At 39.4% G+C, this 25,043-nt stretch overlaps 1 protein-coding gene across 2 annotated transcripts; it reads left to right on the top strand.

Moving 5' to 3' along the window:
- The first annotated feature begins 4,096 nt into the window (after nt 1-4,096).
- ALDH3A2 (aldehyde dehydrogenase 3 family member A2) lies at nt 4,097-24,961 on the top strand. 2 transcript variants are annotated; one of them, XM_079135270.1, is made up of 11 exons: nt 4,097-5,139; nt 6,574-6,805; nt 7,562-7,647; nt 9,544-9,752; nt 10,875-10,992; nt 12,947-13,088; nt 14,775-14,941; nt 16,746-16,845; nt 21,252-21,487; nt 22,440-22,560; nt 24,794-24,961. In XM_079135270.1, exons 1-10 carry the CDS (start codon nt 4,987-4,989, stop codon nt 22,518-22,520), a joined length of 1,524 nt encoding a protein of 507 aa, XP_078991396.1. In that variant the 5' UTR covers nt 4,097-4,986; the 3' UTR covers nt 22,521-22,560; nt 24,794-24,961. The 2 variants fall into 2 exon arrangements, with proteins under 2 accessions (XP_078991396.1, XP_078991397.1); XM_079135271.1 differs by lacking the exon at nt 22,440-22,560.
- The last annotated feature ends 82 nt before the right edge of the window (nt 24,962-25,043 follow it).

Genomic DNA, 25,043 nt, shown 5'->3' with positions numbered 1-25,043 from the left:
AGCTTTTTGAAGGCAAAGGTGAAATAAACAATTATCTCAACTTCTGGGGGTGGAAAACTGTGTGTACCTAGGACTTCTTCCTTTCTTTCTTCCGGTTCAATTTCATTTCTTAGAGAACTGGATTGGAATTACTTTTTAATTATGTCCTCCTACAAGGAGTATATTTATTGCTTAGGAGTATTATCATAGTTGTAAGATGTTTTATTTCCTCCTCTACAGTGTAATCTGAGGACTGAGACAATAGAATGGAGTGAAATTTGGTAAGTTTTTCTACAATAAAGTCTCTTTTGATGGCAAGTGGCAAATAGTCAATTGGAACTGTTGGTCTCTAACATCTGAAAATTTACTGGCTCATGGAACCGAAGTACAGATGTACTTTTATCTTCAAGTTTTTATTAAGTACAATAAGTCTTATCAGTACACTGTCTCTCAGCTCTCCTTTCTTTTGTATTGACTTTATTTTCAAGGATTCGTTTCCCTCTGGGTGCCAAAAAAAAAAACACAAAAAACTAGTTTTGGAGAACTCTACGATGATATCAAACACATATACAATGATCCTGTAGGGAAAAGCATTTCTCTTCCATGATAGTGTTAACTAAAGTTCCAGGGAGGGCTGAACTTACGACATTCCTGAATCAATCACTGTGCTGAGGAGGATTTGATACTCTGCCTAGATAGGCATGGATCACAAGAACCCCTGGGGTTGTGATGGGGAGTAGTGAGTGAATTATTGACAAAAAGATGCCCCATTTTTAAAAAAGCTGAAAATGGGGGTTGGAAAAGCATGATGGGCAGGCCTACTAATGTTACTACAATCTACTGCCTTTCCTGAAAGTAGCTTTTGAGGACTCATCCCATATTCTTGTATCCTGCAGTTGCAATTTCATTGAACCTTAACTACTTAAATGAATGGATCATATTTGAAAACCAGAAAAGAAAATGTTTCAGTTTGGGAGTATAGTAAAAGAATTCTCAGTCCTTTCCTGGATTCCATAAATAAATTGCCCGGTTCTCTTTTAAAATTCTTCCCAGCCTGCCTTGTTCTGTTAGCGTTTGAATGTGGGTTTTAAATATGCCCAACAAAATGCCATCAATTTGTTTCTCCAATAAAATGTGCAAGAATTGGTAAGAGCCAACTCGTTGTGATTGTGCCACTAGAATCACATGTTCATTTTGTGAATCCCTCATGTCTTATCCTCAGTAGAAGCAGCTCTTCTCAGAGATTAACTCAACAGAGATGATATTGATTGCTCTTCAATTTCACACTGGAATTCTATTCATATTTAAAAAGATTCATAGCATGGTTCCTATTTCAATTTACCTTATATAATTTATGTTTACACAATGTTTATTAGCTCAGTTTACAAATGTTCACTCTTTCAGATTAGATAAAAAGGTAGTAACTGAGCATGCTCTGTGATAAACTGATTTAAACATTGCCACACAGTTCTAGACACTTGCCAGGCACAGGCAATCCTCAATTATGTATGGAGTTGATTTAAAGATTTGGTATGTCCTGGGCGCTACTGCCTATAATGTAAGAAGTTGTTTACCTTCTCCCAGGCCTTCTCTTACGTACAATTTCCCAACCTTAACCATAACATCTCAATATGGACTGGCTTGATTTGTTTTGATTTGATTTAACAGGCAAAGGAGAAGCAGAGGTGAAGAGTTTGATAATCTTGCCAATTTTCTTGCTTCACCGTTTTAGTCAGCTTTTTTGCTGTCATGACTAAAAGACTTGACAAGAACAATTTTAGAGGAGGAAAAGTTTATTTGGCACTCATGATTTCAGAGGTCTCTGTCCACAGATAGTTGGTTCCACTGCTCTGGGTCTGAGATGAGACAAAAAATCATGGTGGAAGAGTGTGGTAGAGGAAAGCAGCTCAGAACATAGCACCAGGAAGCAGAGACATAGTTTCCCTCACCACAGACAAAATATAAACCCCAAGGGCTCTCCCCCAACATCCCACCTGCCTCCAGCCACACCCTACCTGCCTACAGCAATCCCAGTGAATTGATGTACTGATTATGTTGAGCCTCTCATAATCCAATCATTTCACCTCTGAACATTCTTGCATTTTTTCACACATGACTTTTTTTGGGGGGTCTTCTCATATCTAAAATAATATTCACCAAGAATCTCCTTAAATAAGCCTCAAATTACAGACTGTTGAGAAAACCACAAGTTAGCTGGACATTCCAGGCAAAGGAAATGGAGTACAAAAGCCCTGGGGTGGGAATGTGTTCAGAGTATTCAGTGAACAAGGAAGCCACACTGGCTAGAACCCACTAAAGGGGAGCATCCTGAAGTTGAGACCGTTATGTTAAGTGAAATAAACCTCAGAAGGTTGAGAGTGATGTTTTCTGTCATATGTGTAAGCTAGAGAGGAAAAAGGAAAAGAAAGGTGTGTGAGAGGGCAGGGATCTAATGAAAAAGGGAGTCAGTAGAGGAAAGGGACCTGGGGCTGGGGGGGGGGGGGAGTGGTTTGAAAATGTAAGTTAAGTGATATTGGCCAAATTATATTGTTATATTGAGTGTATGTAAAAATATGTAACAACAAATCCCATTATTATGTACAACTATAATGCACAAATAAAAACGTGGAAAGGAAAAAAAAAAAAGAGGGAGTATTCTACAAAAATAATTATACCCAGAGGCAAGGACATACAGGGTTTTATAATATGGTGTGGGCTTTGGATTTTATTCTGTGTGATTGGAAGCTGTTGGAGTTTTGAGCAGGGGACTAATAAAGTCAGGGTGCCTTCTAAAGGACCAACAATAGCCAGGTGAAGAAGTAGGCTATAGCAAAGTCCATCAGTCAGAGACTAGTCACAAAGTAGAAAACAATCTATTATTTCATAATGGGTGAATTTTAAGAGTAACAGATGTCAAAACAAAGAATGGGGTGGTACCAGAGATCAAAAGCTTCTACAAATACCCCTGCCTGGAACCCATAGGGGCTGAACCAGCTCCTGTGCTAAAGTCAAAATTAAAGACAGGCAATTAATGTGGAAGAGGGGACTGGGTCTGATAGAGAAAATGGAGGCCTCTGTCTACTAGAGAGGTGTCACTTTGACCAAGGAAGGAACTCCTAGAGTCAGGAATAAGCCAAGTGGCACCAGAGCCTACAAAATGTCTACTTATTCTGGGTCCCTGCAGTACAGTCTATAAAAAGGCAAGTGTAGAACTGAGAAATAATAGATAAACTACCTCCAAAGAGGCAAAAGCAGAAGCAGGGAGACCTTTAGGATGCTCTTGCCATACATAGTTCAGGTGAAAAATGATTACTGTTTAAACTAGGGTAGAAGTGGTTAGATTTAATATATATTTTAAAGACAGTCAAAGAGAACAGTCAAGGACTTCAGTTTGAGTAATCGGGACAAAGGACAGTCTCATTTATTGAGACAGGGAACACTGGCAGATGCATACATTATATTTGGTGGAGAAGAATAAAGAGTTCGATTTAAAGTTAAGACTCCTATTACAAATTCAAATGGAGAAGAACAGAATGTGGTTGAATATACCCTTTGGAATTCAGAGGAAAGGTTGGGATTAGAGCCTTCTCTGACCAATATTCATAGTGACTGGGAAAAGAGGACCAAGGACCGAGGTCCCACGGCACTTGAACATTTAAAGAGAACAGAAAGGGAAGAAAGATCCAGCAAAGAAAAACCTAGAGGACTCCAGTGGTCTAAACAAAAATCAGAAGAGTGCGGGTGGGGGTGGGGGGGATGAAGATGAAAACAAAAACAAAACAAAACCAACTTTTTCTAGAAATGAGAGTGACCAACTGTGCCAAATGTTGCTGAGTAGGACAAGAATGAGAACTAAGCTCTCCTTTTGGATCTGCAAAAACTAACTGGGAAGGAAAACCTGAATAGCGTGGGTTCCCTATTGGGCGGAGTTGTGCTCTAAAGGTGAGCAGCAAACCGGGATGCTATGCAGTCAAGAAAGGGAGGGAGGTTAGGGATGCGGTTCAGTGGTCAAGTGCTGGCCCTGGGTTCCATCCCCACGGCCTTCCCCCAGCAAAACCAAAAAAATAAAAAAATAAAAAAAATAAAAAAAAAAAAACAAAGCCTGGGAGACAATAATGTTCATTAAGTATATTTCTGGAAATGATCCCTGTGCTAGCAATACAGGAGATGAAGACCTGACTTCCAACCCTCGAGGGAATTTCTGAGCTCCATCTGCGACGCTAAGTCAAGTCGTGGCAGCTAATTCGTGGAAGGGCTGGGGGCAGCTGGAGATGATAAGGGGTAAGGGCAGGTCCTTCCTCTTCCTTGTGGCCTCGGGGGCTGGCGGCTTGTTTCTGACGCGGGGCTGGGCTGGGCTCGGGCACCCACCCTCCCACCCTTCGCCGAGGCCCTGCCCACTTAATCCCAGGCGTCTGGCAGCCCCAGGCCTCCGGATCCTGTGAATTCAGCCACATCTGAAGAGCCACAGAATGCAGGAGGAAGGAAACCCGCTTTCCAGGGCGTCTCGGTGTGTGGGCCGCATTCTCTGGGCGTCTGGGTACTTCCTGCCCGATGTCCGGCTCTCCTCAGCTGCTCGTCCTTGAGACTCAGCTCATTCTCGAAGAGTACTCTTCCCTTTTTCTGGAACCACCCATGGGTTCCTTTCCCCGCCAGGCCATCCTCTTTACTCACCTCTGCACCCGAAGCCCCTCCTGCCGGGCTTGTGGTCAGAGCCGGGGAGCGGGCGGGGGCCGCGCGGTCACGTGGGCCGCCAAGACCAATAGGCACGGGGCTCGGGGTTGAGCTTCGCCTTGCTGAGCGTCGGTGGGGCAGTTGGACTTGGCCGGCGGTGAGGCCGCGGGGGATCTAGCACTTAGTGGGACAGTGAGGGGCGGCCTGGGGTCAGCGGTGGGGGTCTAATCCGCAGAACGCCTCAGAGGAGGAGCAGTGCCCGCTAGCCCCAGCCTCCATCCCGTTCGCCACGCCCCAGCGCCCCGGGAGCTTGCCTTTTTTCTTCAGGACCAGACCATGGAGAGCCAAGTCCAGCAGCTTCGACAGGCTTTCCGGTCCGGCCGGTCGCGACCCCTGCGGTTCCGGCTGCAGCAGCTCGAAGCCCTGCGGAGGATGGTGCAGGAGTGCGAGAAGGACATCCTGGCGGCCATCGCCGCGGACCTGTGCAAGGTAAGTGCGCGGAGGGAGGGGCCGGGATGACAGTCTCGCGAAGCCGTACTCCGGAACCAATTTCCGCCCGAACTTTTGCTTTTCTGATTATGCAAGCACTGGGAATATTCTTTCCAGGAGTACAAATGAAGAAAAAATTTCATGTCGATTTTCCGATTCTCCCAAACCTCCAGTCTTGCTTAGAGCCAGCCCTTGTTGAATCTGCAGATATACTGAAAGTGCACGCGTTTCCTGACCTCCATAGTTCCTCTTCTGAGAATTTCTTTTTATAGTCTTGCCCATTTTTCTGTTGCATTTGTGGCCCTTTTCCTTATGATTCGTAGGAACTTTTTGTATATTCTGGACATCTGTAGTTTATCAGCCTGACTTTTAGCAGATATTTTTCTCCAGGTCTAATCTTGACTTCTAACCTTGTTTATGGTTTCTTTTGTAGACAGTGGTTTTGGGGGGGTATCGTTTTTGCACTCAGATTTTTCTTCATTGCTTTGTACATTATTAGAGTAGTGCTCCTCAAATTCTGCACTGATGGTCTCACCTGGGGATCTTGTTACAACACAAATTATGACTCAGTAGATCTGGGATGAGGTTTGAGATCCCAAGTTTTTAAAGAGGTCTCCTGTGAGACCATGCTGCCTCTTTTGGAAGCACACTTTGTGTAGCAAAGTTTTAAGTAGTATTTAGGGTATAAATATATTACCGTGTTTTCTAATATCACTTTCCCCTTGTTTTTTCTTTTTATGTACATTCTAGGCATAGCAAGGCCTTCTTCTGGGTTTATGATTCTTCCTTTCTCCACCAAAGATTATTTCAAGGAGTAATAACAGTAGTAACTATAAAATTTCCTTTGGAGTACTTATGGGGGAGAGGGACTGTGATATTAAATAAACAAGGTGGGGCAATTAAGAACAGCTGTGAATCATTTATTCATTCTATAAGCACCAAATATTTGTGTGTGTGTGTGTGTAAGTACATGATTACTGAAGAAATACAGTAAGTTCCCATCTCTTAAGAGCTTTAAACTTAGCTGGGAAACAGAACATACACAGGTAAAATGTGAGTATAGTTATAAACCCATGTGTTAAAGGTGAACTATTAAGATACAGGTCAAAACCATAACTACTGTGATAGATAAAATGTGATCAAGGCAGGGCATTCTTAATCAGGGAAGTCCCCTGGAGAGAGATAATATTTAAACCTAGTTTTAAAGGACCTAGATTAGCAGAGGAGGATTTAAAAGCATTGAATATATTAGAGAGGGAGTTAATAAGTTCTAATAGAGGACTTGGAGCATCAAAAGAAATCTGGATGGCAAACCAGCTAGTGTGATAACACATTTGTTGTCACTATAGATGTACCTAGACTGGGGCTTTTGAGGTTCACGTGCAAGTCTGTTGCACTCATTGTGCCAGGTTAATTTTGATTTTCTTCTAACAGAGTGAATTCAATGCATACAGTCAGGAAGTCATTACTGTCCTCGGGGAAATTGATCTTATGCTGGGGAATCTTCATGAATGGGTTACTGCTAAACCAGTTAAGAAGAACTTGCTCACTATGCTGGATGAGGCCTATGTCCAACCAGAGCCTCTGGGAGTCATACTGATTATTGGAGCTTGGAACTACCCCTTCGTTCTCACCATGCAGCCGCTGGTGGGAGCCATTGCTGCAGGTCTGGTGTCAGCTTATGTTCTCTATACCTTATTAGATGGGATTATTCTCTCACATTGGTTGTAAAGTAAGGATCATGGCTTATTAAGTACATTTACTTTGGTGGTTTGTCTTGGTTTATACCAGAAGTGTAATGAGAATTCATAAATACATATTTTTAAATGAGCTGCTGACAAGATTTGAATGACTGGAGTAACTGGGAAATGAACCTGTGAAACTGAAAGGCATCTAATGAGTCAATAGGCACAGAAGTTTGGGATCAGGCATTCATATTTAATGTGATTTCATTTGCTGACTCTGGCCTTGGATGTACCATTTGATTCTATCTGACCAGTTTTCTTTATTCAGATAAAGGCTATGAGAGTAATACTAGCTTGGGGTGTATACCAAATGCCAAGAGATTGATTTCTTACTTTGGAGAATCCAGATTGACAACTTTATGTTGACATAGCCTGTTTGCTCATTACTTCCAGGGTAGAGAGTAGAATCCATGAGCAGAATTGGGAGAAAAATGATAGCTGGAGGAGTGGGAAAGGCTAGAGATATATGAATTAAGGAGTTAGCAGTAAAGAAGGAGAAAATGAAAAGGAAGAGAAAGTGAGACAAGCTCTGATGTTCCTTGATGAAGACCAGATTTAAAACACTGCAGAAATAATTGGAGTACCTAACCTGTAACCCCTACATGAATATTATTTGGGTAGCCATAAAAATGACTGAAGTATTTAATATTACTGTTCTGATTTTTTATTTTGTTTAGGAAATGCTGTGATTATCAAACCTTCTGAACTAAGTGAAAATACATCCAAGATCTTGGCTAAGCTTCTCCCTCAGTATTTAGATCAGGTAAGAATATCTTGAACCATTTCAACACATCTGTTCATATTAGAAGGTACACATTTGATTTTCCCATATGTCTTTGCTAGCTCAGGAATTGTTTGCAGTTTCCTTAAGCCTTCAACAATTGGCTTACCTTATAAAAGAAGATAAGTTCCAAATTACACTATGGAATAACCTGTCTATTGTGGTTACACAATATATTTAGGCCTGTGGCTTCATAAACACCCATGCTATTTACACATATTCTTCTACAATATGATGTTTTGGATTAATCCTTATTTGTACCCACATGATTTTTAATGAATTACTTAATGAAGGGCTAGCACTGTGCTGGGTGCTAGTTTTTTTTGTCACTGATAATCTCTTGTTCTAAAAGAATATAATGCTGTATTATTATATAAGAATACTTCTGCTTTTCAAAAGGGCACACTTGTTGTATGAAAACTACAGAAAGTAAATTCTCACTCTGAGTTAAAGTGCTGGCATTGAGAGTGTCAAAGTCTGAATAAAGAAAATTATCTCCATGGCCGTTGGGTGATTTATCCCTCTGTCTGAGTCAGAGTTTCTCGTGCTTTTCTAGGGAGGAAGATTGTGACAAATTTGGGACTGTTGAGTTCCACATGAAATTGCTATGGAATTCACTTAGCTTTCAACAGCAAGGCAACTTTAAAATATACTGCCTGTAGTGTACATATTAATTTATAATGACCTTGAGGCCTTCTCTGGCTCTTGGAATAACATTGTTTTCTTTGTTGTCTTATCATGACAGCCCACAGAACAATTTTGTTCTAATAGCTGTGGTTATCCAATCCAGAAGGATGAAATGGAAGATAGTGAGATATCATGGATTGAGTAGGACATGGAACCAAAAGATGGAAGATTAAGGTCCTGCTTTGTCCCTCATCAGGGGTAAATTAAACAGTAGTTGACTCTGTCCAGGCAGGGAGGGAAATAGGCCTTAATCTGCAGTTAGCTTATTACGGAGTCCATCACGTATGCTGTGGATATGAAGCCACAGAAAAATTAAAATTTGAAAGTGTTGTGCAGTTGAAACATGAAGTGAATGAGAACTAATTAGCCTTTCAAAGAGGAGATCAAATGGAAACTTGAGGTCCATAAGCTAGCTTTTGCTTCACATTCAGGACTCAGAATCTTTTCAATATTTCGCTCTATCTTCCTTCTTTGTCATTTGTTCACAGTTGTTTTTCATGCTATTATCCAAAGTAGTCTTTCTTTTGGAGTAGCTGCTAATAATAGCACAGTGCAGCTAAAGGTTCAGTTCACAGAAACTATGTGAATTCTCCCACTGACAGTGAGAAGACTGAGGCTCAGAGATATCCAGTAGCTTGCATTAGTGAGTGCCAGAGCCCAGAATCAGTCCGAATGTACTTCAAAAGTGAGCATTCTCAGTCCCATGCTATATATATCATTCATTCAGCAGAAATGAACTTGGTTTCTTTCTTGGACTAAGCCCTGTTCTGCTTTGTATGTAGAGAGAATATATAGATTAAACCAAGCACCTGGGCCCTGTCATGTGATCATTGGTAGTAACCACTTTTTCACCCAAGTCCTTAGCTTCTGCACAACACCTTTCTTTTCTCTCATGCACTTCCCTGGTTATATTCAACCATTTGCTCTTGTTTGTGACTTCATTGCAAGCTCATATAGAAAAAAATGGTTCTTTCTGGGTCAGTTTCACATAGGTTGATCAAGGTTCCCAGACACCAGCAGACACTATGTCTTCAACTTGTCCTGATCATTTCCCTCTTCCGTCTTTACAGGCATTTATCTCAGTCTCCTGGTTTTACTGAATATTACATGTTAATGTTGAAGAAATTGCTGACATGTTAGACCATAGGATTAATTTGGCAATGTAAGAGTTTATGGTTCTCTTTCTTTGAGGATCTGTATGCTGTTGTTAATGGTGGTGTTGAGGAAACCACAGAGCTTCTGAAGCAGCGATTTGACCACATTCTCTATACGGGAAATGCTGCAGTTGGAAAAATTGTCATGGAAGCTGCTGCCAAGCATCTGACCCCAGTGACACTTGAACTTGGAGGGAAAAGTCCATGTTACATTGATAAAGATTGTGACCTGGACATTGTCTGCAGGTGAGTCTGGCTCTGGTTTTCTGATTTTTCTCAGCACAATGGAGACTTTTCCAAATAGATTAATGTAATCCTTTGCACTTGAAACCCATGCCTTATGGCCCCAAGATATGTCATTAAGTTTTTGTGGTCAAAGTGCTGAAGAGTAATAGAAGTCTTTCACAAACTATCTTTTGATGCCACTATCAGAAATGATGAGCCATAGGTTCTGATATTGTATAGATGTCCTTAGGAATATTGGGAAAGTTCTTTCTTTCCTCAAGATTACAGATAAATCTGGTGAGAAATTTTTTGTTCTCTTAGCCAGAGATCCAGGAAGTATATAATCCAAAGTATTGTGTGTACCTAGTAAAATATTTAAATTCTCAGTTGAAGAGGTATTATGTTGTTGTCTTAACTGAGGTCCTTTTTTGACAGAAACCAGTATTCTCTTTTAACCTTGAATAGCATCTTGCAGTCAGGAACTAGAATACAAAAGGATTCAGGTTCTCTTCTTGAGGGTTTGCTACCAGGAAGTGCCTGAAACACAGAACCAACTCTGCTCTGGGTGCTGTGGCTTTCTCTTCCTTTCAGAGATGGGGAGCCAAGAAAAGGAGGTAGGGAGGCAGGTCAGGGTTCCAGGTTGGCTTCATAAATAGAACATGAGAACCTCTGTCAGTGAATGTTGAGGTCATGGCCTCTCTCCATACATAGGAAGGGTTTTTCAGTGGGAAGGGCTCCACATAGAGGGAAGTGGTTGTTGATACTGACGGTGTCCTGCTTTACTGCCCGCACATCTTGCCAGCAATAGCTATAGCCATGGCCAAAAGCAACAGAGTCTTAAGCTAACTCTTTTCATCCAGGACAGCCTTTTGGCTGGAGAAGAGAAGGAAAGGGGTATTAGAAGGCTCTTTCTCCTTTCCTGAGTCAGGCAGTGACTTTACTGCTTTTCAAGTACTATTTCACATGAACTGACTTGAAAACCTTCCTGCCAACTGATTTAGAGATGAATTTTGTTTTTTGTTTTGTTTTAAAAATATTACCAACTAAATATTGAATCCATTTTGGTTGGAAAACTTTCAAACAACACAAAGTATGTAACAAATGAAAATTTGAATTTTATAGCTAATCTAGGTTTTTTCCTAGACGCATAACCTGGGGAAAATACATGAATTGTGGTCAAACCTGCATTGCTCCTGACTACATTCTCTGTGAAGCCTCCCTCCAGAATCAAATAGTGCAGAAGATAAAGGAAACCGTGAAGGTCTGTGTTTAATACATCTGATTCCACCAATTTCAGTAATATAAGGAATCAATGAACTATTTACAGGCAGCATCCCCATCCCTCCCAGGAAATTTCTAGAAGCATATATGCCTGAATTAACTTATCAACCAGTTAAAAATGCTCTGTGTACCTTTTAAAAGAACGGGCAATAGGAGCAAAGTTAGGTTGATGTAAATCCACTGTCTTTGATTTGTTGATTAATTGTGGCATATTCTTAAAAAGAAAAAAGTAAATAACTAATTTTTTGGGGGGGTACTGGGAGTTGAACTCAGGGCCTTGCACTTGCTAAGCAAGCTCTCTACCACTGAGCTATATACTGAGTCCTTTTAAATTTTCAAGATAGGGTCTTGCTAAGCTGTTGAGACTGGCCTTGAATTTGTAATCCTTCTGCCTCAACCTCTGTAATCACTGGGATTACAGGTGTGTACCACCATGCCCAAGCTCTTTGTAGTTTGAAGAACATTACCAATTCCTTGCAGCATAATCAGAGACCTTTTGGCATATTGGCCTTTGCTGATTAAAGATATCAGTTTTTGTATATGTATAAGGCCTGGATGGCCAGTTGTTTGAGGGAGTGAGTTAAACAAATACCTACAGAAAATACCTACTTATAGAGTACCCTTTAGGTGGTTATCAGTTTTATAGGATGTTTAAAGTAAAGTTCTGAGTGAGGGAACCAAAGAAGACTTCATGGTAGTATCCTGAGCTATGATTTGAAAGAAATGTAGGAATGTAGGATTTAAGTTTGTAGAATGGAATGGGTTCACCCATATTGCTGAGTTCAGTGGTGGGAGAGGGTTGCTGTGCACCCTTTCTGAAAGAAATTGTTGGAACAATTGTTACTTGAGCACTAGAGGGAAGGAACAAGAACACCAAAAAGGGATGAAGCATCAGAGAATGAAAATTATGTACCAGGAAGTTGAGGGAGGTAAGATAAGGTGCTAAGGTCTTAATGTGGTTATTGGACATTAGTAATGGGACTGAAATATGGACCCAGACAAGGAGAACATGAAAGTTGGCCAGATACCAGGGACTGTGGGATGGAAGAAGAGTAATTAAAGACACCTGTGAGATTGAGAATATTTCAGAATTGGCAAATTGCTCAGTTGAGTATGGTGATAAATTCAGTTTCAAAGGAACAGGGCCCCTTTGTCTTCCTTTGAGACATTTTCACATTGGTTCTCAACCAAGCTTCATATTAGAGTCACTACAGAGCTGTTTAAAAGTAAGTTTTCAGTCCTTATCCTCCAAAGATCAGGTGGTCTGGATCCTTCAGGTGATTTCTGTGATGCAGTTAACCCTGAAAACCACTGTTGGTAGTCCTGGACTTTGGACCCAAGAGCATGCATTTCTGCAAGCTGCCAGCGTGATTCTGCCACTCAGACTTGAGAGTTACTCACGGTTGGGGGCGGGTGAATAACGTTCATTTTGATTTGAGATTAAATCTGGAGCTCTCACAAGGCTTTGAAGTGATGCAGCAATTCAATAGTTTTGGGTTTGTTTTACCCAAGGAATATTGATTGTATATTTATTGTGGTTATTTGACCTTGGTATTTACTAAAGCTGTATTTTGAACCTCGAATGGTTTCACTGTCATCTCTGACTGGTAGAAATACCAGTCCAGAGAAGACGTAAGTCAACAAAATAGAGCAAGACTTGTTCTCCAACACCTGCTTCCACCATTGCACCCTATGGTAGATTGCAAAAGACCCCTAGGAACCTACTAGAACTATGGAAAATAATAGATCAGTTGGGGGTATGTTTTATTTCTTACCCTAGACCTTCCAAAAAGCTTAAAACTTATTGCTATTGTACTACTACTACTGTGAAGATATAAAACCAGATTGATTTTCAGGCATAAGTGGATGTGGAACTCAAAGAAATTGAAAAATGAGTTTGTGACAATTAAATACTCTTTTTTTAATTTCAATAGGAATTTTATGGAGAAAACATAAAAGAATCTCCTGATTATGAAAGGATCATCAATCTTCGTCATTTTAAGAGGATACGAAGTTTGCTTGAAGGACAAAAGATAGCTTTTGGTGGGGAGACTGATGAGGCCACACGCTACATAGGTAATGGAAATTTACCTTTTTCTATGGGAAAATGACAGCTTGGCAGTTTTTACTGACCCTACTTATTGACCCTAAACAAATTATTATTTATGCATAGTATTTCATTATTAAACTATTAAATACTGCTTTCTAGTATACTGCTTTTCTTAAAAAATATTTTTAAATGGATGTACATATATATGTTTAATACCACTTGTGTTGCACTAATTTTTTTCATAATTGCATGTATATTATCTGTTTTTTAAAATCCCTAACAACCCTGAGAAACAGAATAGAACTTTGTAATTATCTTGCATTCGTGGATGGGAAAGCAGCACAAAGAAAGAAATAGTTTCATCAAAATTCCACAACTAGCCTAATGCCATTGAAAACAGCAAAAATAATATTTTTATTTGTAATGCTTGACTTTATTATTTGTTTTTTCTTTGTGGGTTTTTTTTTTGCTATAAATATGTATTACTTTGAATTTAAACATGTTCTTCTAAAATAATATATAAAGCAATTGTAGAAATATGACACATTGCTGGCAAAGAATCTGCTCCAGATTGCTTTACTTAACCTTCCTTATCCTTTAGGATGTTGCAAGAAATCAAAAACAACAACAACAAAAAACGCAACTTAAAACAATAAAACTTGAAGGACTTCAGTAATAAGGAGAAAGTTATTCTTTTATAATAAGCTGTCCTAGTCTCTCTCGGACTGGATAACTCACTGGCTCAGTGATATCCTTAAAATTCCCTTTATGCATCTTTTTCTTCTCCATCCTTTCTATAGCAGCTATGCCCACTTCTAGCTAATAAGTGGCAAGAAGAAGGGGCTATCATAAGTTGCTTTGTCTAATTAAAAGGGCCCCCTGAGCTGGAGCTCTGTTATTGCACCTGAGCATACAACTATGCTTAGGAGTTGGGAGGCCCAAACCAGATTGGTTCTGTGACCCAAGGGAGATGTGGGTTGTGAATTTGGGGAAGCAGCTTGTATACCCCAGGAGTACTGCTACAAAGAGCTGTCCTCAGCCATGTTACCAAAAGAACCAAGTAGAAAGTAGGGATAAAGAAATAGAGTTAACTTGTTATTTTCAGATGTTTCTCTTAGTTACTGATCCCATTTATTTACAGGGTCTTCCTGAATACTGCTAATTGATGGCTTTACCTTGGCATGAATGCTGGCACACTGCACAGCTTATTCAGCATCCATTTTGCTCTTCTTTCTTGTTCACCTTCCCTGTTGTAGACAAAATAGGGAATCTTGACCATATAAGTTTGGTTTCCTAATCTAACAGAGTTGTAATAATATGCATGAAAGAACTTGAGTTAAGAAGAAGCAATATGAAGAGGAGTTGTCAGTGTTTTCAGAAAGACCAGTTCAGAGAAAGATGTAAATATAACCTATGGTTAAATATGCTCTGACTTGGAACATGGTTAAATGTGAATAAGATATATTTTGGTATATATCTTCCTCTTGGTTTGCACAAGAATCCCTAGTCCACTTGCTTTGAAAATTCTTAATTGGATAGTTCAGTCACAAAACCAGGGCTGGCACCTGATAAGAGGACTTTTTTTTTCCCAAAAGATATGACTTGGGTGGGAGAGAGTGGAGGATGGGTAGTTGACCCAGTGAAACAAATTAAGATGAGAGTTTTGCATTTTTGTCTCCTACTTTAGCATTTTCATTTTATTTTCTCTTTAGCCCCAACAATACTTACTGATGTTGATCCTGAGACCAGAGTGATGCAAGAAGAAATTTTTGGACCAGTTCTTCCAATAGTGCCTGTGAAAAATGCAGATGAAGCCATAAATTTCATAAATGAACGTGAAAAGCCCCTGGCTCTCTACGTATTTTCTCATAACAATGAGGTAAACTTTATAGAAAACAGCTCAAACTTTATAGAAAACAGCTCACTATCACGAATGACTGTCATGTCATATTTCCAAAGTCTACCAAATGAGTTTATATTCATAGCTTGTTGTTTTGGGTGATGAGGCCCTAGGGTTATCCCTGCATCCTTCCCTTGTTCCCTGGAGTTAGATCTGAGTCCACAGGGGTGAGTGTCACGAGTCTTTTTGACTCATAAACACCTGTATAATTGGAAAACTTGTAAGTACTAGCAGTCAGTGCTTTTGTGACATGAATCCATAGGGCATTGCTCTATGAGAACCTGTCCTCATAATCAAAATGGCATTCATAGCCACTCAGATGCAGCTGCATAGGACAAAGATCTTTGGCACCATCATAAATAATTGTGATACTTTGGATTTCAGTTTCTCAAATTATATTACTTTTCTGTTAGAATGGTGAACTCATACAGTCTAGCATCTGTGCCACTTTCTGCATAGCTCACTCATTTGTGTCCCTGGGTAATGGGCTACTGCTAAAAAACAGTGGCCACTTTGTGGGAACTCTCTGAAGAAGTGGGAAAAGAAAAAGAGGGAAAATGGAACCAGTCAGTCTGAGGAGTTCATGAGCCAGGTGTCTTCTGGATAGTTCTGCTGGTAAAGGAGCAGTTGTTCTGTGATAGCTTCTGAAGCTTATGATGCTAATGAGATACAATTAGCTATAGATACTTGAAGTGAGATGATATGTAGAGCTCAGAAAAGACTGAGTTTTTCATAGAACAGTGGTCTGTCATTTAAAATGACTGTGGATAGATAATGTGGTGAGTGGGAACTCTGAAGCCTAAAGTCTCCTGACCAGGGTACGGCTGGGTAGGGAGCACTTCCCAGCACTGGGTCACCTGAGTTCACTGCAGCCCAGATTTGACGTGTACCATGAAGAACTCTCAAGGGCTTGTCGGCACTCAGGTGAAATGACACTAGTATTATATCATGACCCGTTTTGGATCTTAGGCCAGCCAACCATTTACTTCTTCAAAAACAGGATGCTAAACCTGAAATCTTGAATATTTTGCATTTCATAAAGACTAATACATTTTAATTGTATGTATAATTTAGAGCAGAGATTTTTAGACTTTGGATTTCAATTTCTAGAAATCCAAAGATTTTAGAGAGAAATAATTTTTAAAAAATGGAAAATAATCTGAACTATCCCTTATAAAAGCCTTTTGCTCCTCTTTTGTAGAGAAATAAGTCTTATGTGGTGATCAAGTGAACAGGCCCCATGAAAGTTCAGGGCTGCCTCCTGCAATGTATAGTTGAAATACTGGGAACTGGAAGTGGTTTATGCTATTCATTCTTTTAGATTTTGGAATATTTGCATATACATAATGAGATATCTTAGGGATGGGACCCAAGTCTAAACACAGAATTTGTTTATGTTTCATATACACATAGCCTGTAGATAATCTATATAGGGTTTTTATTAATTTTGTGTATGAAATAGTTTCATGGGGTGGAATCGTCTGCTTGCAGTGTCATATTGTCACTTAAAATGATTGGGATTTTTGAGCCTTTCGCATTTCCGCTTTTCAGATTAGAATGCTCAACCTATACTTGATAGTCTGAAAAGTTAGATATCAATCATGTTTGCTAAGTTAACCATAGTTTGTTTTTATTCACTTGGCATGGTGTCCCTAAACTCAAGAACTCCTGCTGGCATGTAAAGAATATGCTTCCCTTCCACACAGTCCTACCTATGAAGAGCTCTGAGTGCTCCCTGAGGTGCAGGTGTCACTGACCTGGATGCCTTTGGTCTATTCCTTAGCTCATCAAACGGATGATTGACGAGACATCCAGTGGTGGTGTGACAGGCAATGATGTCATCATGCACTTCACTCTCAATTCTCTGCCTTTTGGAGGAGTGGGTAAATATTACTTTCTTCTGCTCATAGTAAATTCAAAAGCACTGCATTTCAACAGTCATTTGTGCGGGCTGTTAAAAGAGCTGACTGCTGACTAAAGAGGGGTTTAGTGGGAGAAAAGTAGGTGTGGCTTAAAAGAGAAATTTGGGGCATCCTTATGATGATGGAAACGCTGTGAATCTTGACTGCGTCTCTGCTGATATCCTGGTTGTAGTATTGTACCATAGTTTTGCAAGATGTTACCATTGGAGTAAATTGGGAACATATAAAATCTCTATTATTTCTTACAACTGCATGCCTATTAACAGTTGTCCCAAAATAAATTTAACTTAATTTTTTTTAAAAGAAAAAAAAAAAAAAAAAAAGCTGACTGCTGTAGGTCACTGCATGATTGTTCTCTTCTGAGAGGCCTTCCCCAGCCACCCAGTTAACTGTAGTTTTCCTGATTCCTCCCATCCCAGGGTGAATCTATCCTGTCACCACTTTCTGTCCTCAGTAGCATTGGCTACAGTTGTGGATACTTTGTTCATTTCATTGCTTTACTTTTTTATTGTACTCCTATATTTAGGGGATTTGAGGACTAAGACCCAATCTCAATTAGTAAGATCTCTCCTCCTCTCCCCTACTCTCTCTCTTTCTCTCTCAATGAGGAAGTGAAAGAAACATTCAGAATGTCCGGGAACAGGCAACATTCAAAGGATTTTCTGATATCCCTTTGTTTTCCACTCAGGGTAGTTCAGGTGTAATCAGTGAGTACCTGTGAATACCTATATTGATTCCCCAGCTCTCTCTGGGGAAGAAGTGGCCTGTGCTTGTCTATTCCTTCACTTAAAGAGAGTGAGACTCCTGTGTTCTAGAGAAAATGGGCTGTGGACACAGCCTGGTCCTGGCCATTCCCTTTGGGATGTGATCTGCCTCTCTTTTCCCTACCTGAGATGATTGACTCACCTTTTTATTTCTTATTTATTTCTTATTTGGGACCTAAGTGGTAGGCTTAGGCTGCTATATAGTAGCAATAGTACAGAATAACCAGTGTGGAGAAATTCTCACAACAGTGAGCAAACTATAGAAGCAACTATCTTGAAAGTCCCTGATTTATTCTCTCTAAATGTAATCGCATAAATTACTCTATGGGATGAATGGCTGATTTGGCAAAAATATCTGTTCCTGGTTAAGGAAACCTTATTCCATGGCTAAGGAACTCTGACCTGCTCCCATGAGTGCTACTGGTCTTTTTTGGGGATGTAAAGATATCACCAGCATCCAGCACAGTACACGACATAATGGCATACATCATGAGGGAAAGGTGGGGAAAGATTGGGTAGATACTACCAGATCCAGACTGGGGAGGGTGGTGGCAGGAGAGATGGGGGTGCATGAAGGAATATTTTGGGAGTCAAGCAGCAGAATTTCCTGTTGGAGTGTATGTGAGAGAAGTGGTGAATGGAAGCAAGTAGGGCTCCTGTGATTTTGGCTGGAATAAACATAGTTTATAGCCCAAATTCTTAGAAGATTAGACTCTGTTGTCTCTAAGAGCCTCATCTCATCCCACAGGATTCTGACCCCCAGAGTGCTACTGCAGCAAATCTCTGTCATTGTTCCATATGATGTTACCAGTGCCCCATTTGTACCTTTAAATGATTGGATTTAGTTCCTATCTCTATTATTATCTCTATTATTGATGTGGCATCATCAGTAATACCCTCTTTTAAGAACAAAACAAACCTTTCTCACCAATGCAAAAGCAATATGGATTTTTTAAAAGAACTTGGAAAAAGAAATTGAAGAGCCTAAAAAATAAAATTTAAATTATTCATAAGCCCACTATAGGAAGATAACTGATATATGTCTTGCACATATATGTGCACATATACATAGATTAAATGTTTCATTCAAAGTGGTATCCTATTGTATGTGACAAGGTAGTGTGAGTTTCTCCCATGTTAGTATGCTTGCATGTCATGATTTTAGTAATTGCATACTGTTACTGTCAGATTTGTTACCAATTCCTACAGTTATATTTTTGGGTATTATAATTTTTTGTAATATATCTTTGTGCAATCTCTGATTATTTCTTTAGGAAATATGTCTAGAATTTTAATCATTGTGTTAAAAGGGTTTATATCTTTTTTTTTTTTTTTCTGAAGTAAAATACTTTTTTTCTTCTGATTCTAGAAGCAATATAGGCTTAATGGCAAAAAGCCTAAGCAATTAAACAAACAAAATACCACAGAGTGTTATAAGGAAATATGCAATAACCTCTAAGGCATAAAATCTTAATTATGTGTATAACACCAACATTTCTGGTATGTAGCTTAGCTTTTTCTTTAGAGTTGCTTTTGACACATCTTGCCATATATCCTTGCAGAGTTGTATTATCTGTTTCCATGAATAGTATAGGAATGTCCACTTACTTATATCTCCTACACTGGATTATTCCATTATAAAATTGCTAGACAAAAAAGTATACATCCTTTCATTATTAGTGAGAGTGAACTAAAGATTCTTGTGAATTTTCTTTTTCTGTCCAGTGATATTTTGTCGTGTTCACTCTTTCTTATTGATTCATAAATGGCCTTTTTTGTAAGTAAGAAAATTAGTTGTAGGTCATATCTGTAACAAGTTACTTCTTTCCAGATTGTATTTTGTCTGTCAGTTTTGTCTGTGATTTGAAACTTTTATATAGTCAAATCTGTGAGACTTCAGCTTCTAATATGGCTTAGAAAAGTCTTCCCAACGTCAGCATTATAGGTATTCATGTGTAGTTTCTTTAAATTCTCTAATTTTCTTTTTACATGTAACCATGTGTTTAATTTTGGGATGTTTCATGAGAAAGAATGTGTACCTTTATTTTTTTTTTTTCTAAAGAGTAAACTGATGCTGGGACCATCTTTGTCATAATCATCCTTCTATCATCTATATTCAATAAAAACAATTACTTGCTTATCTTTCCCTGAACCAACTCCACAGTTTTAATTTCAGTAGCTTTATAGTTAGCTTTGTAGCTAGCATATAAAATGTGCTTATTATATGCCAAGTATAGAGTTGAGTCTATGCATTTTAGAGATCATCAGTAGCTAGTAAAAAGTAGAACCAGGGACTGACCCCAAGTTTCCTGTCTCTAAAACCCATATATGCAACTGATCTTGTAGTTTACTCCTCAGGAACAATTCTGCTCAATAAATCCCTTGTTATTATTTTTCAGTGTTCTCTTGCCTATTACCTAAACAAGTTGAACTTCAAAATCAGTTACCACCTCCTCCTACTCAAAGAAAAAAAATACCTTTGAAATTTCCTGGAATTTTGATTAAAATTGCTTTAATCCTAACAAATTATATTGGGAAGAATTTATATCTTTAAAATATGGAGTCGTAGGGGGAAAGTGTTCCATTGCTTCATATAGCTGTTTTATGTCTATCAGTAATCATGTCTTCATGTGTTTTTTTTTTAAGTACTTTTCACCCCATTTTTCTTCCTTAAGTTCTTTATACATTTTCCCTCCGGTTCCTTCCTACTTTGGTCATGCCTTTGGCTGGCCTCTTGGCCTCTGCTCTTCCTCAATGTTAGAGTTTCTCAGGGTTTGGTCCTGGAGCCTTATTTGTGAACCATCCTTACTTCCTGAATGATCTCTTCCTATAGCTTCAGCTACCACTTCACCTGTATCGTGGTCCTAAAAACTGCTCCTTGTCCTTTGGTTGCCCCATGGTTCACCATGCCATATACCTGCCATTCTCCCTGCCCAGCACATTCTTCTCCCCTTTGCACCTGTCAGTCTGTGGTACACATAGTAAGGTAGAAAAAATGGAAACTTTCAAAGAACTGGCTTCTTAGAGGGCAGAGCTTTTCACTTATTCTCACCCAGCTGCATAACCACGTCACCCTAGTCTTTGTCACTGTCCAGGGACTTGAAGGAAGCAAGTGGGTGAGTGGGATCTTGGATAAGTAAGCCTCATTGGGATGATAAGAGTTGAGCTTGTGTAACATTTAGAGTCAGACTGACATATTCTGGCTTTGTCGCTCAGCAGTCACGTGACCTTAGGCAGGTTAACTGACCCTATGAATTCCCTTTCCCTTTTTAGAAACTGAACTGATGGAACTCAATACAGTAGGGTTGAGGTGAGATGTAACATAGAAAATTCATTCAAACTTTTTACATGGTCCCTGCAACCCAAGAAGAACTTCAAATCCTTGCCTTGCTCTTGGAAAGCATCCTGGTTGAAAGGGAGGTTGATTGTGCTGGAGACAAAGTTGGGGAGGATTTCTTGAAAAGAAACATATTGCAGGCAGAGAAGTTCAATGTGTGCATTCAGGCAGCAGGGAGTGCATGTGGATTTTCTGGATCTGTGTGGAGGCAGAGAACCCAGGTCACCTTCAGTGGTAACTGTTGTGTCTGTTCCCTCTCTTTTCAGGTTCCAGTGGGATGGGAGCTTATCATGGAAAACATAGTTTTGATACTTTTTCTCATCATCGTCCCTGTTTATTAAAAAGTTTGAAGAGAGAAGGTGCTAACAAGCTCAGGTATCCTCCCAACAGCCAATCAAAGGTAGATTGGGCAAAATTTTTCATGCTGAAACAATTCAACAAAGGAAAACTCGGGCTCCTGTTGTTCACGTTCCTGGGTGTGGTGGCAGCAGTGCTTATCAAGGTGAGTCCCCTTTGCTCATCAGGTGCCAGTTCTGGTCCTGTCCCAGTGGCTGCCATCTTTACTTCTTTTCTCCTGTCTTAGGAGCTTCTCTAGTTTTATAAATTAATTCTATCAAGATTCTACATAAACTCTTAGAATCTCAGACAGGTTCAGTGAACTATAGCCTGCTAATCCAACTACTTGTTTTTATAAATAAAGTTCTTGGCACACACCCACATGCACTTGTTGATTTATTGTCTTTGCCTGCTTTCTTGCTAAAATTGCAGAGTTGAATAGTTGTGATAGAGATTGACTGGCTCTCGTGGCCAACATTTTTACAGAACAAGTTTGCCAGTTTCTGACCTAAGAGTTTAAAACACTGTAGAACTTGCTTGCAGAGTTTTGAGCTATCTAACCCTCTGATCCTTATGGTATTGTTCTTCCCTCTTCAGCTTCAGTTTCCCTCTTCAATGTGCATGAACTCAGCATGGGGATTGTGGAGATCATTCTGTGGTAGACAGTAGTAGAGGCAAAACAGTTTTGGTGAGGGATATTTTCTGAGGTTTGAGTGTTTTCCCCCATAGTTAACTACTTGATAATGTTTGACTTTGGTGACTGATTATCATAGAGATGGGCTTGCCAAGAGGCCCTTGTAAAATCTGCCCTCTCCAGGCAGTTTGTGTATATCTGGTGTGAAGGAGAAAATCTGTGGGAAGGAAAGTTAGAATGGAAAGGGGAAAGGCATCTGTGTCCTTGGAGCCCTTGGCCAGCTGAGGAGATGCATTGAAAATATCAACACCACCAGTGAAGAATGGGCATGAAAGAGGCAAGATTCAAGTATTTAATTGCAGTTGCTATATTTATATCTGTGTTTTGTGTGAAATTTAAAGGGGGGTTGACTCATCTTATAGTAGCACAGCTTTGGTGGAGCTGGAGATAACAGTTACATTTGAAATCATTTGGGTTTTCTCAGAAATACCGAGCTGTGCTGAGGAGAAAGGCCCTGTTGATTTGTCTGGTAGTTCACAGACTGCATTGGTCCAGTAAACAGTGATGAACAGATTTCAAACCCAACTCTGTCTGTTAAGAGTGAGGTAGGAACTCCTTGTTTTCTTTCTATTCATATGGTAGGCCACATTGGGGGGTATGTTTTTTGTTTTGTTTTGTTGTTACTTGTTTTTCTCCAGCTAGAGGCTTAGGGGTTTCTGAAAGTAGAATGTTTAAACTTACCTGTCTTACTTCAGACCTTGCCAGAGTATTGAAGTATTAAAACTCATCTTACTCACAATTTTAAAAAGGAGAGGTTGGGTCACTAGGAGTCTAAGAAATGTATAGAGGTAACTTCTGGGCCTGTATCATTTCTAGAAAAAGAGTGGCCACATGTAAGCCTCATTTCCCTACCCACTCACCTTTCCTGGAGGAAGGGCCTGCTCTTTCAGACCTGTAGTCATCATTTAGACTTTGAATTCCATTTCATTATTTAAGAATAATTTTAAAATTTCTGGGTTATTCAGATTCACTTTTGAGTTTTTAATAAAAAAGTTTGACTTCGGAATTCATAGTGGCAAATGTATTGAATCAAACATAACTTGCAATTTAGGAGGTTTCTACTTTCACCGTTTTATCTTTCCAAGGGTGGAAATGTGGTTGGAGACAGACTTGGGTTTCTGGTCATTATCTGCTTATTTTGCTCTTTTCCTGAGACAGGGGACCCCTAGCCTAATACACATCTTCTTGATTAGGGTAGAATTTCTCAGCCTGTTGAACAAGATGGAAAACCAGGCTAGGTTTGTGCTCCCCAGTCTTGCCCTGTCCCCAGGAAGGCTTTCCCCGGTGCAGTGTCCTATACCAAGTAGGTTTGAATTCACAAAAAGGGTTTGGCAGTCAGGTCTTTCTCTGTGCAGATCTAGAGAAGCAATAACATATAGAATCCTTTAGCTGGGAACAAGAATTTGTGGATTTGATTCTTGGCTCTGTTATTGACTTAAAACTTTGGTCAAGGCCTTTCCTGAGCCCTCACTTGGGCCTGAGCTACATGGTGCAGAAATGGTCATTAGTGGTTTCCCAGACTACTTTGAACTCTCTCTTGCCGTTCTTCTTCCTACTAACTGATGTATTTGTTGCTCCTATTTTCTTTTGATTCACTTTGGATGGGACCAGGTGAATTTGGTTTTCTTTGCCTCTTTGCTGCTTCTCTGCTCTGGTTTCTGAGATTTTACTCCTCTTTTTATCAAATCATGTTTACTTTTAAATAAATGACTAAATCTATATTGTGTATTTACTTGTCTTTTTAAAAATATCTTTTTTACTTTTAACCGACATAATGTATACATTTATGGGATGTAACAATTGTATCAATTTTGGGGGGGGGGGATGGTACTGGGGATGGAACCCCAGGATTCTTTATCATTGAGCCACATCCCTAGTCCTTTTTATTTTTTATTTTGAAACAAAATTACTCACTAAATTACTGAGTCTAGTCTCAAACTTGAGACCATATTGCTTCATCCTCCTGAGTTGCTGAAATTATAGACTATGCGACCACACCTGGCTTCTTGTACACAATTTTTAATGATAAGATCAGGGCAGCTGGCATCTGTCATCTCATATTTATGATTGCTTTGATAAGTCTTCACTCATTGTAATTATAAACATTTTTCTGAAATTGCTTTTCTGTACATAATAGTTTACTCATTAGATATTTGGATTTCATTTTATTAATTTACTAGAATTCAGATGGATTTGGAACACAAGTCCACAAAGTAAAGTTTAAAAAAGCTTATAAACTAGAGAAAGCTTCATGGTGGTCTGAGTTTTGAAGGGTGGATAAACATCATAGGTTAAAGTTGATGAATGCCATTAGCCTTCAACAATTAAGTATGATTGTACTTTGAGGTCACAGCACTTCATTCGCTTCAGTAGGATGGATTAACTCCATTCCTATTTTTGAATTTTAGAAACAAGTTTGTTTATCAATTTTCAATTTTTGTATAGATTTCAGCTTCCTGCTTTCAGTGCCCAGCATAATAAATGAGTATTTTCAACTTCTGTCTCCACTTACCATGTTGGTTTTTTAACAGAATACAGCCTCCATCACCACCTACCTTGTTATTGTTATTGTTGAGGAAGGTCATAACCCTTTATCTTCAGTTGAAACCACACTTAGACTTCTTAAGGATACATAATCCTTTATTAAATAGTGCATTTAAGAGTCTCTTAAGATGGGGTATTTGTTAACATCCTGGTATTTAAGTTGTGTTCCAAGACTAGTTGTTGTTGAACTTTTAAATCAGTCAAGTAACCTAGACCTCTTTCTCCTCTTTCCAGGCTGGATACTACTGAAGAATGATTCTATTCAACCTCTTCTATTGAATATTCCTCTATAAATGGCTAACAAACTGATTTTTAACTCCTACCCAAATCAGAAAATATGCAAATATGCCATGACGAAACCTAAAAGTCATTACCACTCACTGTTAATAAAAGTTGCCATTTCAGCCAAATCCCAACATTCCCCAATAATAAGAATAGTTAGGAAATTTATTCTAGATTGTACTAGGGACAGGAATGTGTTCAG

Source organism: Sciurus vulgaris (assembly GCF_902686455.1).
Source record: "Sciurus vulgaris genome assembly, chromosome: 3".
In the NCBI taxonomy this organism is placed as follows: Eukaryota; Metazoa; Chordata; class Mammalia; order Rodentia; family Sciuridae; genus Sciurus; species Sciurus vulgaris.
The sequence above is the reverse complement of the archived record's forward strand: the minus strand, read 5'-3'. Positions and strand labels throughout refer to the sequence as shown.

Bases quoted from the DNA above. Each gene is read 5' to 3' on its own strand.
- ALDH3A2 (XM_079135270.1), top strand. From the start codon at position 4,987: ATGGAGAGCCAAGTCCAGCAGCTTCGACAGGCTTTCCGGTCCGGCCGG. The intron at 10,993-12,946 runs GTCTGTGTTTAA...TAATTTCAATAG, and splicing joins AGATAAAGGAAACCGTGAAG to GAATTTTATGGAGAAAACAT. The intron at 13,089-14,774 runs GTAATGGAAATT...TTTTCTCTTTAG, and splicing joins TGAGGCCACACGCTACATAG to CCCCAACAATACTTACTGAT.